This window comes from Bufo gargarizans, chromosome 7 (assembly GCF_014858855.1).
Source record: "Bufo gargarizans isolate SCDJY-AF-19 chromosome 7, ASM1485885v1, whole genome shotgun sequence".
NCBI classification, from domain to species: Eukaryota; Metazoa; Chordata; class Amphibia; order Anura; family Bufonidae; genus Bufo; species Bufo gargarizans.
The window spans coordinates 186,363,122-186,382,693 of record NC_058086.1 but is presented as its reverse complement, the minus strand read 5'-3'; the positions used below and the strand labels follow the sequence as shown (position 1 = coordinate 186,382,693).

Genomic DNA, 19,572 nt, shown 5'->3' with positions numbered 1-19,572 from the left:
TTTTATTAAGTCATACTGGAGATAAGTAAAAAGGAGGGTGCAGGCGAAGGGTAGCCCGCGTAGTTCCGACACCTCTTGGCGCAATACCACGACCACAGCGAAATGTACGAAATGTCTTGTATTTGAAAAGGGATGACAACGCGTTACGGAGCTACAAGACTCCTTTTTCAAGTCTGTATGGTCAAGCGGCCGGTCAAAGAGATGTAGGGAGCCTGATCTCTCGGTTTAGACTGCACGTCTTTATTAAAGGGGTTGTGCCATCACATACAATGGGGGCATATCGCTAGGATGTGCCCCCATTGTCTGATAGGTGCGGGTACCACCTCTACAAAGAGAACGCAGCCGCCCTCCATTCATTTTAATGGGGCTGCCGAAAATAGCCGAGGGCTGGCTAGGCTATTTCCGTCTGCCCCATAGAAATTACTGGGAGCAGTGGCCGTGCGTGGGTGGCGCGCTCCCATTCACGTGTATAGGAGCAGCGCTTGGTGGTGGACAGACCCTGGGAAACCCGGGGTCCTCCAGCCACAGCCCTCCACGCTCTGTTCTCCTTGTAGGTGCAGGTCCCAGAGGTGGGACCCGCACCTATCAGACAATGGGGGCATATCTTAGCGATATGCCCCCATTGTATGTGATGGGAATACCCCTTTAAGTCATGGAAGATGAACAAAGTAAAATCATAAACAATACCTATGCGTTTCGAGTGAACACTCCACTCTTAGTCACGCCACGTTACCTTAACTGAGCATGTGCAGTCATGGGGGAGAGGGCAATAAGCCACTGGCAGGCATCTATGACTTCTCTCAAAAACGGCAATGGCCATGTGCCTGAGCCCAATCTGTGAGATTTATCAATGTATTGACACCAGCTTTCTGGTGTAAATATATTGGAAAATATAATAGTTGGGCCGCCATATCTATGAAGCGCCTGCGTCACTTTTTCTGGTATGTACTAATGTGTTGGAAAAAGCAGACGGGACTTCAGAGTAGTACTGAGCGCGAGACTCTTTATCAAAGATTTCTTCCCAACCAATGGTCACACGGAGCCCGGTTATCGAGAAATCTGCCTGCTTGTGTTTTTAGGTCTGATTGTAATATCTGAGAATTAACATTACGGCACAGGAGGTGAGCAGGAATGCTTTGAGTGAGCCTGTATAGCTTCTCTCTACTCACAGGTGATGAAAAGACGTTGGCAAAGTTGTCCGTCCACCAGTCAGCATTTCTGGAGGCCGACGATAGAGGCTGGATTCCACTTCATGAGGCCGCAGCTCAGAAAGATAAAACCATCCTGGAAATGACATTTAAATGTGAGTGGCTTGTATGTTTCCTTCTAGATACTATTCACAAAAATAACCAATTACTGGGTGACCGAGCTTAAACCATATGGCAGTGAATGGAGAAGAATGTTTGAAGGCCTAGACTTCTAGATATCAGATGGGACTTGACTATTTTTTATGTTTAAACTGTTTTTATTTAATGCTCATGCATGCAACATGTGTACATAGCATTTGTTCATACATGTGAATTGTATATATAACAATAACAATAAAATAAGTATTCAATAACGGTACAGCCATATTCAATAAATTCCGTGTAGCGCGGGGTATATCCCCGATTTCTGTCTTAATAAGGCAGTGACTGTGTCATAGATGAACATGAACTTATAAGTGGCCAAGATAAAGGTGATTATATAAGCAGTTGAGAAGAGAAAGGAGAGAATGAAGAGAAGATATAGCTAGCAATAAAGGAAAGGAGGGTAAGGAAAGGGGAATGGGCAAGAGGGGGGCAAGAGAAGGACAAGGGGGGTGAATGTCAGGGAGATCAACCCTTCAAGCTGCGAGCACAGATAAGAGATCTGGGGATTCTTGAAAGTCAATCCATTGGGACCATACCTTGTGATATTTGATCGATTGGTTAGAAACCTCTGCTGAGATATGCAACATTTCCTGATACCATTCTCTGATATTAGGCACATGTGTGGTGCGCCAATGCCTGGGTATGACGGATCTAGCTGCAGAAATACAGAATCTTAAAAAATTTTTTTATTTTCTGAGATGCAATGGAGCCGGGCAGGATGGAGAGGAGCGCTATCTGAGGGGTGTTTTCAACTGTTTCTTTGTTATCTTTTTGTATATTTTGAAGACATTATCCCAAAATGGTTGGACCATGCTACCTTTCCACCAGACATGAAGCATAGTTCCCTTTTCTATTCCGCGTCGCCAACAAGATTCCGGAACAGAGGGGAAAATCCTGTGGAGCCTAGCTGGGTACCTGTACCATCGTGCCACCATCTTGTAGTTCTTCTCCTGAGCTGAGCAGGCCATTGACAATTTGTGAGAGAATAGAAACGCTTTTTGTTGGTCGTCTTTTGGTATAGAGGTTCCTAGTTCCTGTTCCCAGCCCAGGATAAAACTTGGTGTTCCCTTATAGGAGTCCTCTAATAAATTCTGATATAGCGAGGAGATGAGGTGAGTCGGCGGAGATGACAGTGAAAATAGTTTTTCTGTTTCAGATAAGGCCGTCCCGAAAGAACAACTCTCTCCTTTTGAGGAAATGTAGGATTTAATTTGTTCGTATTCCAACCAGGATAAATGGATGTTTAGCGGACAGGTCAGAATAGGACGGTAACGGAGCCCCAGATAACAGGTGATGAAAGCGTGGATCTGCTGAAGCCTGTGACCCCAGAAAAGAGTCTCTGTTAATACCAGCTTGAAATGCAGGGTTATGGAGAATTGGTGTAAGGGGACTTTGTCTCCTAGAGCATATATCTTTCTGTATGTACGAATCCCATAATTTTAGGGTCTGTTGTGTCCTTTTATTATGCATTTTAAATCGAGGGCGAGCATCTGCATCAATCCATGGAGCATGTTTGAGGGGAAAAGAGTAAAGGGACTGTTCTATTTGCACCCACTGCTTTGAGTTGCCATGATAATGCCAGTCTAGGAGCCTGAGAAATGAGGAAGCTGTGTGATATAACTTAAAATCTGGTAGACCGCCCCCACCCCCCCCTTCCCAGCGAGTGTTGGCCTGTTTAATGTGGTGAGACCTATACGGAGGTTTGTGGGGCCCCAAACAAATTTAGTAATGGAGGGCTTCAATGTGCAAAAAAACTGAAGGCGGAGGTGTTAGGGGGACTGTTTGGAAAATATAGAGGAATTTTGGCAGAGTGTCCATTTTTAGGACATTTATTCGTCCGAACCAGGATAGTCCCTTTTTGTTGAAACTGGATAAGTCTTTCAGTGTTCGTTCTAATAGCGGGAGGTAGTTTAATTTAAATAGGAGATCAGGGTCCACTGGAATTTGTACCCCTAGGTATTTTATTGATAAAGGCTGGTGCTTAAAAGGGAACAAGGTGAGTAAGTTGGTAAATTCCTGGATACATTCAGGATCTCAGATTTCGTATAATTGACCTTGAAGTTGCTTGAATGTCCAAAACGTTCAACTTCCTTCAAAATGGAAGGGAGGGAGATAAGCGGTTGTGTGACATGATTGACTATTTTTTATAAACCCATTTTGTTCCCTCAGCTACTGATTATAGCGTTTGGGAGCAGGAGACCCAGAAAGGTGAAACCCCCCTGTTTGTGGCTGTCGACCACTGCAGACTGGACAACGTCGGCTTCCTGTTGTCTAACAACTGTAACCCTAATGCCAAAAATGAAGCAGAAGATTCTCCACTTGTTATAGGTAATTCCTTATTGTTTACCATCAATGGTGAGGCCAAAAGATAACATTTTCACATTCCTACTAATGAGTTCTGCTCAGATGAAAGCTGGATTTACACGGCCCGGGCGAACACTAGTGTGAAGGTGCAGCAGATTGCCTGATGAATAAGCGTTTCGCTGCAGAAACATCTAAACAGCGATCTTTCTGGGCAGCAGTTTGACAATGACCAATCCCAGCAGCCATTGCTTGTCCTCATACTGTGGAGGTGATCACTGCATGCAAATACAGTGCTTCACCTCCACTAATGAGCATGCACTTGTCGGGAAGGAACGCTACCGTGACTGCAGTAGCGACCACTGGTCTCCATATAGAGGAGATGATTGCTGCATGTAAACGCAGCTCTCACCTCCGCTCACTGGCAATTAACGGGATCATTTGGTTCCCTATCACTGTTATCTAGTCTGATCTATATAATGGTTAAAATAGTTAAAACCTGTAGCAATCTCTTGAGGTTGTTGTGTTGGAAACAGGAAAAATATACAAGCATAGTGCATCTCTAAGGCTTCTTTCACAATGGAGTTAGGCTTGTCCGGCAGGAGAACAGCCTGCCAGATCCGTACTAATGTTTGCACACGTGTGCTGCCGGAAGTCCGCCCTGGCCCTATTCACTATAATGGAGACGGGCGGAAGATGCAGCTGCCCCACGGCAAACATGCCAAGAGGCGGCCGGACAAAAACTGCAGCATGCTTGTCGGGTGTTCCTGGTATGTAGTTGGTAGTGCCTACCAAATGTGGTCGAAGGAAGAACAACCGTTGCACCAGTGACAGGATCAGGGGTGCCCATGGCTCATAGATACAGTTGCAAGAAAAAGTATGTGAACCCTTTGGAATGATATGGATTTTTGCACAAATTGGTCATAAAATGTGATCTGATCTTCATCTAAGTCACAACAATAGACAATCACAGTCTGCTTACACTAATAACACACAAAGAATTAAATGTTACCATGTTTTTATTGAACACACCATGTAAACATCCACAGTGCAGGTGGAAAAAGTATGTGAACCCTTGGATTTAATAACCGGTTGAACCTCCTTTGGCAGCAATAACTTCAACCAAACGTTTCCTGTAGTTGCAGATCAGACGTGCACAGCGGTCAGGAGTAATTCTTGACCATTCCTCTTTACAGAACTGTTTCAGTTCAGCAATATTCTTGGGATGTCTAATGTGAATCTCTTTCTTGAGGTCATTCCACAGCATCTCAATCGGGTTGCGGTCAGGACTCTGACTGGGCCACTCCAGAAGGTGTATTTTCTTCTGTTTAAGCCATTCTGTTGTTGATTTACTTCTATGCTTTGGGTCGTTGTCCTGTTGCAACACAGATCTTCTGTTGAGCTTCAGCTGGTGGACAGGTGGCTTTAAGTTCTCCTGCATAATGTCTTGATAAATTTGGGAATTCATTTTTCCTTCAATGATAGCAATCCGTCCAGGCCCTGACGCAGCAAAGCAGCCCCAAACCATGATGCCCCCACCACCATACTTTACTGTTGGGATGAGGTTTTGATGTTGGTGTGCTGTGCCTCTTTTTCTCCACACATAGTGTTGTGTGTTTCTTCCAAACAACTCAACTTTGGTTTCACCTGTCCACAGAATATTTTGCCAGTACTGCTGTGGAACATCCAGGTGCTCTTCTGCAAACTGTAAACGTGCAGCAATGGTTTTTTTGGACAGCAGTGGCTTCCTCTGTGGTGTCCTCCCATGAAATCCATTCTTGTTTAGTATTTTACGTATCGTAGATTCGCTAACAGGGATGTTAGCATATGCCAGAGACTTTTGTAAGTCTTTAGCTGACACTCTAGGATTCTTCTTCACCCCATTGAGCAGTCTGCGCTGTGCTCTTGCAGTCATCTTTACAGGACGGCCACTCCTAGGGAGAGTAGCAGCAGCGCTGAACTTTCTCCATTTATAGACAATTTGTCTTACCGTGGACTGATGAACAGCAAGGCTTTTGGAGATACTTTTATAACCCTTTCCAGCTTTATGCAAGTCAACAATTCTTGATCGCAGGTCTTCTGAGAGCTCTTTTGTGCGAGGCATCATTCATATCAGGCAATGCTTCTTGTGAAAAGCAAACCCAGAACTGGTGTGTGTTTTATAGGGCAGCTGTAACCAACACCTCCAATCTCATCTCATTGATTGGACTCCAGTTCGCTGACACCTCACTCCAATTAGCTCTTGGAGATGTCATTAGTCTAGGGGTTCACATACTTTTTCCACCTGCACTGTGAATGTTTACCAGGTGTGTTCAATATAAACATGGTAACATTTAATTATTTGTGTGTTATTAGTTTAAGCAGACTGATTGTCTATTGGTGTGACTTAGATGAAGATCAGATCACATTTTATGACCAGTTTGTGCAGAAATCCATATCATTTCAAAGGGTTCACATACTTTTTATTGCATCTGTATGTGTGGGAGAACTACTGTAGAACAAATTGCTGCAAAATACGTTACTGCTGACTATGATCGATAGGTCTGATAGACTAGTTAGGATGCCCTTGATGATTTCTGTCCTACAAAGGGCATGTGAACAATGTGAGTAGGTGGTCTGATGAACCACATTTTCTTTTACATCATTTGGAAGGTCAGGAGCAAGTGCATCATCGACCTGGAGAAGAGATGGCACCAGGATGGACTATGGGAAGGCAGCTGATGCAGGCAGTGTGATGCTGTGGGCAATGTTCTGCTGGGAAACTTTGGTTCCTGCCATTCATGTGGGGATATGACATGTACTACCTACCTAAACATTGCTGCAGACCAAATATCCCCCTTTCAGGGTAGCAGTTTCCCTAATAACACTTTCAGCATTATAATTGTTCAAGGAATGGTTTGAGGAACATCACAAAGGTCTTGACTTGGCCTCCACAATCCCAAGATTTTAATTGGATGGATCATTTGTGGTAAGTACTGGAAAAACAAGTATGAGCCATGGAAGTCACACCTTGCAACTTACAGGAATTTAAGTATGTCCTGCTGCCATCTTGGTGCTGATACCACAGGACACCTCCAAAAGTCTCGAGGAGTCCATGCCTCGTGAAATCAGGGTGGTTTTTGTGGCACCAGTGGGGCCTAAACAATATTAATATTTTTCATATTATGGCTGATTGGTGTATCCTAATTTTGAAGTGTACACAGCTTATGTATATATATCTCCACTCTCTCTTTTTAGCAATACGTCACGGATTTTACGATATAGCATCACTATTACTGAGGCATAACGCAATCGTAAATTTAGCATGTGCTGATAACCGGACTGCTCTTCATGAGGCGGCAAAACTGGGACATAAAGACATTGCAGGTCTTCTACTTCGTGCAGGAGCTGACGTTGACTATGCCAGTAACTTTGGGTTTACTCCTCTGGCCTTGGCCGCACAGAATGGTTACACTGATGTGATGGAGGTACTCATTCAAAAAGGTACTTTACATTACTGAATCCTCTTATCCATATTTGCATATTACAAGACGCTGAATACAGGCTCGGACTGCCCCAACAGGGAGGCGAGGGATTCCTCGGTAGGCCCCCAGTCTCCTGCGCCCGGAGATAAGACGGAGGAGTAATTATTTCTCTTGTTTCTCAGGAGAGATAATTATTGTAACCACTAGGTGGCAGTGTCTCACAGCGATGCAGCCTCCTACTGGTGTAAATTGTACAGGAGGCCCCACAGTATTTTCTAAACTTCCCGCAATGCTGGCAGTGAAGGAGGAGAGAACATGTCTGGCCATCCCCCTACCCTCCCTGCTGTCAGAAAACTGTGGTTGCTGGAGAGAAGCACTCCTCTGCGGTGCTGGGCTGATTTCTCAGATGTGTGAAAGTAGTACGCTATAGGAAACTGTAAGGGGGAAATAGGGGATTTGTTTATAGTAGACTCAAATCTATGAATGTGTGCTGCTCTCTGCTGAGTTCAGAGTGGCATTGGGGGGACTATGCCCTAGGTCCCCCCAATGCCTCTGATTTAGGTGCACCGCCATTTTTATAAAAAAATCACAGCAAAAAATGCATCAAAATGATACGCAACTAAAAATACTAGTTAATTCCTCAAGCCGATGTTAAAGGCTGAGAACTTTGCCAATATCCTCCAGTCAGGAACATGTCGGAGCCCCTTATGCACCACATGCATGAGGGGCTCCGATATGTTCCTGACTGGAGGGAATTGGCAAAGTTCTCAGCTTTTAACATCGGCTTGAGGAGTTAGCTAGTATTGTCAGTTGCATATCATTTTGGTTGCATTTTTTGCAGTGATTTTTGTATTTATATATTTTTTTCATCTGCACATTGTATTATTTTGTATAAGATAAGATGCCTTTATTGTCACAGCACAAAACAATTATTACAATGTACAATACAATGAAATGTTGTTTGGAGCAACCCTAGATGCCATGGACAGAGGAACAAGAACTGGAAGGGGGCAATAGTCTCTGAGACTGATTGCCTTGGGGTAAAAGCGGTTCTTCAGCCTAGTGGTGCGGGCATGTAGGGCTCTAAGACGCCTACCGGAGGGTAGGGGAGTGAAAAGGCTGTGGCCGGGGTGAGTTGGATCCCCGCAGATAATTTTTGCCCTGTTGCTGCAGCGAGCAGTGAAGATGTCATCCAGTGATGGTAACTGAGTACCAGTGATTCTGCCAGACATTCTGATGATGCGCTTTAGGGTCTTCTTGTCCTCAGAAGAGCAGCCGGAGGACCACACTGTGATGCAGTATGTGATAACAGAGTCTATGGTGCATCTGTAAAAATGGACTAGCAGCTGTTTTGGGAGTTGTGCTTTCTTCAGTCTTCTCAGAAAATGAAGCCTCTGAAGGCCTTTTTTGGTCATTTCTGTTTTTTTTTTTATCCATGACAGGTCCTGACTTATATGAACTCCCAAGAATCTGAAACTTTGAACTATCTCCACGTTTCCACCATTAATGCTAATGGGATGGTGTCCCTTTCGTTTCTTCTTCCTAAAATCCAGAATTAGCTCCTTTGTTTTCTTGGTATTGAGTATGAGGTTGTTGTTCTTACTCCATCTCTCTAGGTTCTCAACCTCTTTCCTATAGGCTGTTTCATCATTGTTGGAGATTAGGCCCATCACCGTCGTGTCATCTGCAAATTTTATAATGGTATTGGTATTGTGAATAGGTTTGCAGTCATTTGTGAAGAGGGAGTAAAGGAGAGGGCTCCACACACAGCCTTGCGGTACCCCAGTGTTTAGTGTTAAGGATGAAGAGAAGTGCTTGCCCATGCGTACGATTTGTGGTCTTTTTGTAAGAAAATCCAGTATCCAGTTGCACAGGTGTGAGCTGAGACCCAAGTTGTTCAGTTTCGTTGCCAACTTGTTGGGAGGGATGGTGTTAAAGGCCGAGCTGTAATCAATGAACAGCATCCGCACATAGCTGTCTCTCTGCTCCAGGTGTGACAGCGCAGTGTGAAGGGTAAGTGAGACGGCATCCTCAGCCGACCTATGTGCTCTGTAAGCAAACTGGTATTGGTCCATGGAGGTGCAGATCTTGCTCTATGTGCCTGAGGACAAGTTGTTCAAAGCACTTCATAGCAATAGGAGTGAGAGCCACCGGGCGATAATCACTTAAGGTCTTCACCCCGGCCTGTTTTGGAATTAGGACAATTGTGGAGGACTTCAGGCAAGTGGGGACAATGGCCTGCTCTAGTGAGCTGTTAAATATACTGGTAAACACTCTTTTCAGCTGTTTAGCACAGTTTTTTTTTAGGACCTTCAGGAACTTCATCAGGGCCAGCTGCTTTGTGGGGATTGTTGTGGCTCAAGGCCCATTCTACCTCATGTGCTCTCAGCATCAGGGAACATGATGGAGCCTCTTGCTGGGCTAATTTGATGATAGGAAGCTCATTGTCTTTGTCAAATCGTTCAAAAAAATAAAAACTATTTAGGTCATCAAGAGAGAAAGAATTTCCAGTGTTGATAGAACAGGTGTTGCTCTTATAATTCATAATGGACTTAATACCCTGCCACATGCGTCGGGAATCAGAGCTTGTAAAATGATGTTGTATTTTTGTTTTGTAGCAGCGCTTCGCCTCCTTAATGCCCCTCTTCAGATTGGACCTGGCTGTTCTGTTCTCCCCTGGGTCTCCCTTATGGAAAGCAATATCACGTGTCTTCAAAAGGTTTTGGACATTTCTGTTTATCCATGGTTTCCTATTTGGGAAGGTCCTTGTAGTGCATGTGGTCTGCCCTGGCATCCTCCATTGTATGCATTTTTTGCTAGGGATTGCCGTTATCTGCGGACCGCATGCGGAGGAATTGCTCCCCCGGTTATAGACACGCTACAGTGTTTGGGTTTGGAGCATTTCCACCAGTTTAGGCCACTTTTTTCAGTGATTTTTTTGCCCCACCATTACTGCCACAGCTCCATATGCCCCCCACTCTAAATGCACTGCTAATATTGCCTCTTCTCCAGTTGCCCCTGCTCCAGGATCCCCACTATTACCCAGCCTCAGGTCACCCTAATGCCTCTGTTTCAGTTATGACCCTCCGTTTTGTGCCTTTTGATCACGGCGCGCCTCTAGCACCTTTGCTTGGGCTTTGCTAAAGGTTATGACCTATGACTGAAAACTGCACAGTGCGCCACATTCTCCAGTATTGACACGTATGGTTTACATGGTGGCAGTGAGGATATTCCATATTTACAGACATCACTGCTGCCATGTAAAGAGATACTGGTGGAGGATTTAAAGGGGTTGTCTAGGTTTTCAAGTTATCCTCTCCACACCATAAGGCGTAACTATATGATTAGTGGGGTCCGATTCTGCAACCCCCACTAATCCCATGAACAGGTCCTGTTCCCCCCTTTTTGATGGTGTGGCAGGCCACACATACATCCTGCTGCTCCATTTATTCTCTTTGGGACCACTGGAAATAGCCAGCGCTGTACTCTGCCATCTCCAGCGACCCCATAGAGAATGGATGGAGAGGCAGGGTATAGGCTCGACCTGCCACTTAATCAAGAAGGGGGATCAGTGGGGGCTCCAGCGTTCAGACCCCCACGGATCACTTAGTTATCCCTGATCCTGTGGATAGAGGATAATTCGAAAAGTGGACACAGGCCCTTTAACAGGGAAGCATTTCTATTTTAGTTTGACACATATTTTGGGCCAGATTTTGAATTTATATATATATATATATATATATATATATATATATATATATATATATATATATATTTTTTTTTTTTTTCACCCAAAGAAAACCTTCAAGGATAGGAAATGTGAAAAGGTCCAACAGCTATGGCCGGATAGGTGATAAGTGTCTGATGGGGGTCTGACTGCTGGGACCTCCATGATCAAGGGAATGTTGTCTTAAGACCCTTGTGTACATAGATTGGCGGTAATGTAATTGAATGTATCAGGACCCCTTTTTTCATGATCAGTGGGTGTTTCAGCAGTCAGACCCCCAGCAATCTGATATTTATCACCAATCCTGTAGATGGGCAATAGGTCATTATGGTAGGACAACCCTTTTAATAATAATGTAGATTACATACAATAGGAGGAGGTTAAGATTTGGTAAATTTCATGCCAGACATTTATGCTTAAAGGGTTTTCTCACTTCAGTAAATGGCATTCATCATGCAGTTAATACGAGGCACTTAATAATGTATTGTGATTGTCCATATTGCCTCCTTTCCATCACATTATACACAGCACAGATCCGTGGTTATTACCACCGTGTAATCCAGCAGTGGTGGCCGTGCTTACACACTATAGGGAAAGGCTGGAAGTGGGCATAGGCCAACACCTTTACCTATAGTGTGCAAGCACGGCCACCGCTGCTGGATTGCAGAGTGGTCAAAACCATGGATATGTGCGGTGTATAATGTGATGGAAGAGAGGCAATATGGACAATGACAATACATTAGTAAGTGGCTTGTATTAACTTTCTCTACATGATAAATGCCAGTTGCTGAAATGAGAGAAGCCCTTTAAGTGTCCTACACTTAACAGGGTTAGGCATAAATGTCTTGATGTGTGCATTGCATGTTTCCTATGTGTGATTGGTGTGTGCTAAATATGTTCTATGTATCAGTGGTGTATGTGCAGTATGTGACATATGCATCAGTGGCATGTGAGCCATTTATAAGGGTCTTGTGTGCCACATGTGTCCAATGGATGATTGGTCTGCGCTGCATGTGGCCTGTTTCTGACGTAAGTGCAGGATATCCATATATGTTTAAATTCTGTGTGCATTTTGCTGTGACTGTCCGCCATCATACTTCATCTTTAATATTTCTGTTATCACTAAGTGCTCATGAACACGACCGTTGGATGTTTTGCAGTCCGCAAATTGCGGATCCGCAAAACATGGATACCAGGTGTGTGCATTCCACATTATGCGAAGCAGAACAGCCGGCCTCTAATAGAACAGTCTTATCCTTGTCTGTAATGCCGACAATAATAGGAAATGTTCTATCATTTTGCAGAACGGCCATGCGGACATACAGACACAGAATGCACACAGAGTCATTTTAAATTTTTTGGGTGGCCCCATTAAAGTGAAGTGAACAGTACAGACATGGAAAAAAATATATAAGTTAGTGTGCAGGAGCCCTAAGTACCCCAGTCCGACACTAACTGAATATGTGTAAATCGTCAGATACTTTTATTTCATGTCAACCCGTGCCATGAAAATAGGACAAAGTGTCTGTTGACGATTGTGACTACATCCCCTACTGCAAATACTATTGTTGTGCATGTAGAGCGAGACAATATATGGCATTTTCTATGGAGACACATTCCATGGAGTTTTTGGAGTTGTCTTACGAAACTTAGTTCACAATTATCCTTTAGTTGCTACATTTAGATAAAGTCACAGTTAATTTTTGGATGGAGTCGGAAGAAATGTACTGACTGATATTATTTGTTATATAATGTAATATTGTATAATTAGTTCTACTTTCATAGAAATTTAGAAACGTTTAGAAATGGTAATCATAAATATATTTTATGGTCTATCAATCTAAGGCCCCTTTTTAGGCAGGGTGTTCTAGTGATGATAGATAATCAGTTCTCACCTTTCCAGAGAATGCCGTCGTACTTTTCTCCACTACAGGTCCTTCTCAAAAAATTAGCATATTGTGATAAAGTTCATTTTTTTCTGTAATGTACTGATAAACATTAGACTTTCATATATTTTAGATTCATTACACACCAACTGAAGTAGTTAAAGCCTTTTATTGTTTTAATATTGATGATTTTGGCATACAGCTCATGAAAACCCAAATTTCCTATCTCAAAAAATTTGCATATTTCATCCGACCAATAAAAGAAAAGTGTTTTTAATACAAAAAAAGTCAACCTTCAAATAATTATGTTCAGTTATGCACTCAATACTTGGTCGGGAATCCTTTTGCAGAAATGACTGCTTCAATGCGGCGTGGCATGGAGGCAATCAGCCTGTGGCACTGCTGAGGTGTTATGGAGGCCCAGGATGCTTCGATAGCGGCCTTAAGCTAATCCAGAGTGTTGGGTCTTGCGTCTCTCAACTTTCTCTTCCCAATATCCCACAGATTCTCTATGGGGTTCAGGTCAGGAGAGTTGGCAGGCCAATTGAGCACAGTAATACCATGGTCAGTAAACCATTTACCAGTGGTTTTGGCACTGTGACCAGGTGCCAGGTCGTGCTGAAAAAAGAAATCTTGATCTCCATAAAGCTTTTCAGCAGACGGAAGCATGAAGTGCTCCAAAATCTCCTGATAGCTAGCTGCATTGACCCTGCCCTTGATAAAACACAGTGGACCAACACCAGCAGCTGACATGGCACCCCAGACCATCACTGACTGTGGGTACTTGACACTGGACTTCAGGCATTTTGGCATTTCCCTCTCCCCAGTCTTCCTCCAGACTCTGGCACCTTGATTTCCGAATGACATGCAACAGTCCAGTGCTGCTTCTCTGTAGCCCAGGTCAGGCGCTTCTGCCGCTGTTTCTGGTTCAAAAGTGGCTTGACCTGGGGAATGCGGCACCTGTAGCCCATTTCCTGCACACGCCTGTACACGGTGGCTCTGGATGTTTCTACTCCAGACTCAGTCCACTGCTTCCGCAGGTCCCCCAAGATCTGGAATCGGTCCTTCTCCACAATCTTCCTCAGGGTCCGGTCACCTCTTCTCGTTGTGCAGCGTTTTCTGCCACACTTTTTCCTTCCCACAGACTTCCCACTGAGGTGCCTTGATACAGCACTCTGGGAACAGCCTATTCGTTCAGAAATTTCTTTCTGTGTCTTACCCTCTTGCTTGAGGGTGTCAATGATGGCCTTCTGGACAGCAGTCAGGTCGGCAGTCTTACCCATGATTGCGGTTTTGAGTAATGAACCAGGCTGGGAGTTTTTAAAAGCCTCAGGAATCTTTTGCAGGTGTTTAGAGTTAATTAGTTGATTCAGATGATTAGGTTAATAGCTTGTTTAGAGAACCTTTTCATGATATGCTAATTTTTTGAGATAGGAAATTTGGGTTTTCATGAGCTGTATGCCAAAATCATCAATATTAAAACAATAAAAGGCTTGAACTACTTCAGTTGGTGTGTAATGAATCTAAAATATATGAAAGTCTAATGTTTATCAGTACATTACAGAAAATAATGAACTTTATCACAATATGCTAATTTTTTGAGAAGGACCTGTATATATAAGATCGCCATAGTGCAGCCACAGCAAAGCTACTGCTGGAAAGCGACGGCTGCACAGTCTATGTCTGCCCATCCATCGATACATCATCAATCTTCATTCCTCTCCTGTAGGAGCCTGTGTCATGGCACAAGCCTCTGACTCTGCATCTATCCTGTTTGAAGCAGCCGCTGCTGGTAACCCCGATGCCGTATCTCTGCTCTTGGAGTATGGGGCAGATGCCAACATACCAAAACACTCTGGTCATTTACCTATACACAGGGCCGCATACCGAGGGCATCTCCTGTGAGTACACATTACACCTTCTCTATATTATCCATATCTGCTTTTATTTTTGCTAGAACCAGCGCCACCCTTGTCTGATGGGCTGTAACCGGTGTTGCAGTTCAACCCCATTCAAGTGAATGGACAATAAAGGTGCTGTCTCTACAAAACAAAAAGCAGATTCATTTTTATCCTAGGCACCCCGGTTCCCTTTGTGTCTCTCCGGGGGAATCCTCTGGCTGTCATAAAGGGAACAAGACATTGCGTTCTCCCTTTAGAGGAGCCACGGTTTTGGAGGAGCCCCATTTATAATGTCCTAGATAGTAGATTAGTCAAGCTGCTGACAGTTTTATGAAGAACTTGCCACCGTTTACATGAAGACCTGCTGACGAGTGGTGCTAATTGTTCACCTTGTACAATAATCCAGAAGTATTAGCATCCCATTAACATAGCCAAGCGTCTGCATCACCCAAACATGTAGTTAGACATTAATGCTGAGTTATTGTAATGTGCTTGGCTTGCAACTTCAGGTAATGTGATCTCACTGACAAGCTTAAAGAGGTTGATTAGATGGGAACCACATTAGAAATTGGGCTGTTCTTGGCCATGTCGTTGTACTAGGGCCACCTATAAGTATTTATGTGGTGACATCAGGTTCCCTGTTATCAATGTATTTAGAATTTTCTTTATTAGTGGTTTTGTTCAGTAGATAGACTCCGTTGGCTGATGGTCCTTTACCTGGCCATACCAATCTCTTCCTTCTTCTACTGAAAGGTTAATGTCACCGGCCTATAAGAGGTTGCCCTTGCGCCAATCTTTGTTCAAGGATGAGTGACAGCATCCTCTGTTAGGCTGTGTGCACATACATCAGTTCAGTTGTGTTCAACCATTTGTTTTTGGCCAGAGCTGGACACAACTTACACATACACAGCCTATCTAGAGCTCCAGCTGGCATCCACAGCCTAGGGAAGGGGCATCTTTTTCCCCTTGGGGCACATCCTGATTCTGGGGCTCTTTTCTGATAGTAGCTGGGGTGCCCATGATGTTAGGTGTCTGGATGAGTGCAAGGCAGGGCATGTAGTGCAATGGCCAAGCCAGCGTATGATGTGCTGAGAGTCAGGAAACCAGGACAGAGTTAGAAGAATAAACGTCTCTTTTTACTGACTGCAAATTAGAACTATGCAGATTAGTAAGATCTTCTGTCTGTTATATGCAGGGCTTTACGGATGCTGATCCCCGTAACTGACATTTCTGCAATCAGAAGAAGTGGCATCAGTCCAGTTCACTCAGCAGCTGCAGGAGGACACCCCCAGTGCCTGGACCTTCTCCTCAGATCTGGTTTTGATGCAAATTTCATGCTGGCCCAAAGAGTTCGCAAGGGTTATGATGATGAGAGAAAGTCAGCCTTGTATTTTGCAGTTTCCAATAATGATATTTCTTCAACTACGCTCCTCCTAGACTCTGGGGCTCTTCCCAACCAAGACCCAATTAACTGCTTGCAGGTGGCTTTAAGAATGGGCAACTATGAACTGGTTAACCTGTTGCTCAGCCATGGGGCCAACGTCAACTACGTTTGCAAAGTCAATCCTTTGCACTTCCCCTCGGCCCTACAATATGCTCTCAAGGATGAGGTCATGCTAAGGATGTTACTGAACTATGGATATGATGTACATAAGTGTTTTGAGTGTCCTTATGGAAATAATGTACATTTTATACTTGGATATGAAGGGTGGACTTCTACCATAATCAAAGATACTATGGTATTTATCAAATTATTTTCACATTGGCATGTATTTATACATCTAGCATGGTTACGTTTGGATACCTGAAGGGTTCCTGGACAGCTCCAGCCCAAATTAACTTTGGACAGGAGAAAGCGATCATATTTTACTTGTAGAAGCTATCAGTTTGGTTTCTCCAAGAGTTTCCTCTCAGAGCGCAACTTTCTTCCCACATCCCAAAAACTAACCCTTGTAGTGGTCATTTGACTCTGGACACACTAGTAAATATGTCCTCAAGTTCTCCATCTAGATAAAAAAAAAATGTATTCTAAATTCTAGCATGTTCTTGGAAACCCTGGTGACAACCAATATGGAGCCATTCTTTCATTCAGGCTCTAGAAAAGCTGCCTGACAACCCTGTAAAAGCAAGTATGACTAATGCCATACACATAGAAGAAAAGTTGGACAATCCTGCCTGAGTAGGTGGTATTGGCCGACAATCTCATATATATGGGGGACTGATGACTGTCCCTTGATAGGACATGTTGGGGAGAAAGGGGTTGTTTTATTAAGCTCCCCAGATATACAGAAATATGACTTTATATTATAAATTCTGTAACCAATGGATCAAGGTCTCCAAGCTCTACTTACCATTGGGCACCAATAAGTGATAATATAACCATAAATGTGTTTATTTTACCAAATCTCACCCATACCCGTCTCTTTCTCAGTTTTGTGAGGTCATCACTTTGACATGGCTTCGGCACCTCTCTGGAAATGTTGTTCGGGTCATGCTGGACTATGTTGACCATGTGGAGTTTTGCTCTAAGCTTAGAAAGACACTTGTAACGCAGAAGCTCTGGTCTGAAATTCACGCCATCTCAAGTAAGTAATTGATGGTTTTGAGTGATATCTAGATTCATTTCCATGGTGCATATCCTGAGTATAATAAAATTAATCTCCAAAAATTCTTTACATTGCCCACCACCCCACACGCATTTAACAGACATTGTATAGACAGGGTAGTTTAGATGCAGAAAGCCTGGCATGGCCCCAGGGGCAGGACAAGTGAGATGGCACCGCCATCAGTCTTTGAAGTTGAGTAAGTTGTCTGCTTCTCCTAGAGCAGGGATGCTCAACCTGCGGCCCTCCAGCTGTTGTAAAACTACAACTCCCATGATGCCCTTCTGTAGGATAATAGCTGTAGGCTGTCAGGGAATGATGTGAGTTGTAGTTATGCAACAGGTGAAAGGCCGCAGGTTGAGCATGCCTATCCTAGAGGATCCTACCTAGTAAATAGCCTACCAGCCTCCATCAAATATAGCGATTCAATATACATATATCTTTATACACACACAAATTCTGTTGTAGACTTTCCATCTTTAGAACATCCTACGTGGCTGTAGGTTCTCCTACTTTGCCCAAACTTCTAGACACGGCACTGTAGTGGGTAGGATGCTTCCAGCACAGAAGACAGCCTTGAGCAGTCCAAATCAAGAAAGTAACTATACTGAATGGGGCCTGTGGGCTTCCCATTCATTATTGCAGTGACTAATACTGAAAGGGACCTATGGGTTGCCCATTATAGCAGCAACTATATTGAACAGGGCCTGTGGGCTTCCCATCACAGCAATAACTATTATGAATGGGGCCTGTGGGTTTCCCACCACAGCCATTAATATACTGAATGGGGTCTGTGGGCATCACATTATAGCAGTAACTGTACTGAACGTGGCCTGTGGGTTTCCCCTAGCAGTAACTATACCGAATGGTGCCTATAGGCTTCCTATCACAGCAGTAACTATAACAAATGGGTCCTGTGGGCTGCCCATTATAGCAGTAACTGTATTAAACGTGGCCTGTGGGTTTCCCATAGCAGTAATTATACCGAATGGGGTCTATAGGCTTCCCATTATAGCAGTAACTATACCAAATGTGGCCTGTGGGTTTCCCATTATAGCAGTAACTGTACTGAATAGGGCATGGGGTCTTCCCATTATAGTAGTAACTATACGAATGGGGCCTGTGGGTTTCCCATCACAGCAGTAACTACACCGAATGGGTCCTCTGGGCTTCCCATTATAGCAGTAACTTTATTGAGCGGGGGTGTATTGGCTTTCTAGGGATAGGTACACAATAGCATTTACAACTGGTCTGACCCCAATAGATACACCACTGTTCAGGAATGTTTTGGGTTTATTTCTTACTTTTTCATGTTTTAATGCAAGACAGAAACTTGGGGAGGTGGGCACACACACTTTCTGGACAGCACATTTCCAGTGTCCTTCTTCTTTTCAGCCAATCCACGCTCCTTGAAACATCTGTGCCGCCTAAAGATCCGTCAGTGTATGGGGAAGCTGCACCTGCGCTGTCCAGTCTTCATGACATATCTTCCTCTGCCGAACCGATTAAAAGATTACATCCTGTACAAGGAATATGATCTCTACGGACAAGGGAACTTTGTACGGGCCTGGTAAAAACCCACCATTATAATGGGAAGATACACATACTGCACTTTCTTCTGGCTGCTTGAGGATGAGCAGAGGACATTCAGTGGACGAACTCTTTCCTCCCTTATCATCCTTTAATAAAGATCTGGTCATTTTATTTTCGAGAAATAATTTGATTGGTTGTAATATAAAAGAGAAAAAAAAGATAATGTTTCCTTACCGATGGAAGCAGGGCACCAGTCAGGTCAATGTTCATTTTCAGTAAACAAGCAATTATTTTGGACAACCTATTTTTTACCTCCACAATCCAACGAGACAAATAAGCTGGTTAGAGGGGTCCGAACTCTGGGACCCCCATTGTTGGCGTGATCGAAGTGCCACAAATCTCTGTTCTTGCATTTTGTGAATGGGACATACAGCTGTTTGAGACGCTCTCATTCATCTCTATGAAAAGGATAGTGCATGCTCGTACTGCTCTTCCACCAAAGAACCTTGTTTTTTCGGCAATGGTGGGGTTCCCAGCAGTCAGACCTCTACTCTGCATCTCTTACATTTACAAATTGTCTGATTGACGGGTGATAAAAGTTAAAACGAGTAGTTGTAGACAGGCCCTTTAAGCAAGTGCATAGCTGAAATCCCCATTATAACTCATGAAAAACCATTCGAAAAAGAAGAGATTTTGTCCAATTGTGTACAGTTTACATTCATGTAACTTTGCTTCATGTTAATAAAAATCCTTATTTGATTTGGCAACACACATTGTATGTGGTCCTGCCAATAAAAGGGACAAT

General features: G+C 43.7%; 1 protein-coding gene across 2 annotated transcripts in view; it reads left to right on the top strand.

Moving 5' to 3' along the window:
* The window catches only part of ASB14 (ankyrin repeat and SOCS box containing 14), a 29,538-nt gene extending 10,593 nt beyond the window's left edge, over window positions 1-18,945 (top strand). The window contains exons 4-10 of one of the 2 annotated variants that reach the window (XM_044302324.1): window positions 1,172-1,303; window positions 3,522-3,680; window positions 6,891-7,136; window positions 14,460-14,631; window positions 15,827-16,370; window positions 17,063-17,216; window positions 18,630-18,945. In XM_044302324.1, coding sequence (XP_044158259.1) covers window positions 1,172-1,303; window positions 3,522-3,680; window positions 6,891-7,136; window positions 14,460-14,631; window positions 15,827-16,370; window positions 17,063-17,216; window positions 18,630-18,808 — 1,586 coding nt within the window. In that variant the 3' untranslated portion in view covers window positions 18,809-18,945. Of the gene's footprint in view, window positions 1-1,171; window positions 1,304-3,521; window positions 3,681-6,890; window positions 7,137-14,459; window positions 14,632-15,826; window positions 16,371-17,062; window positions 17,217-18,629 lie in introns of those variants that run through there. The other variant, XM_044302325.1, reaches the window with a different exon arrangement.
* Window positions 18,946-19,572: the final 627 nt, after the last annotated feature.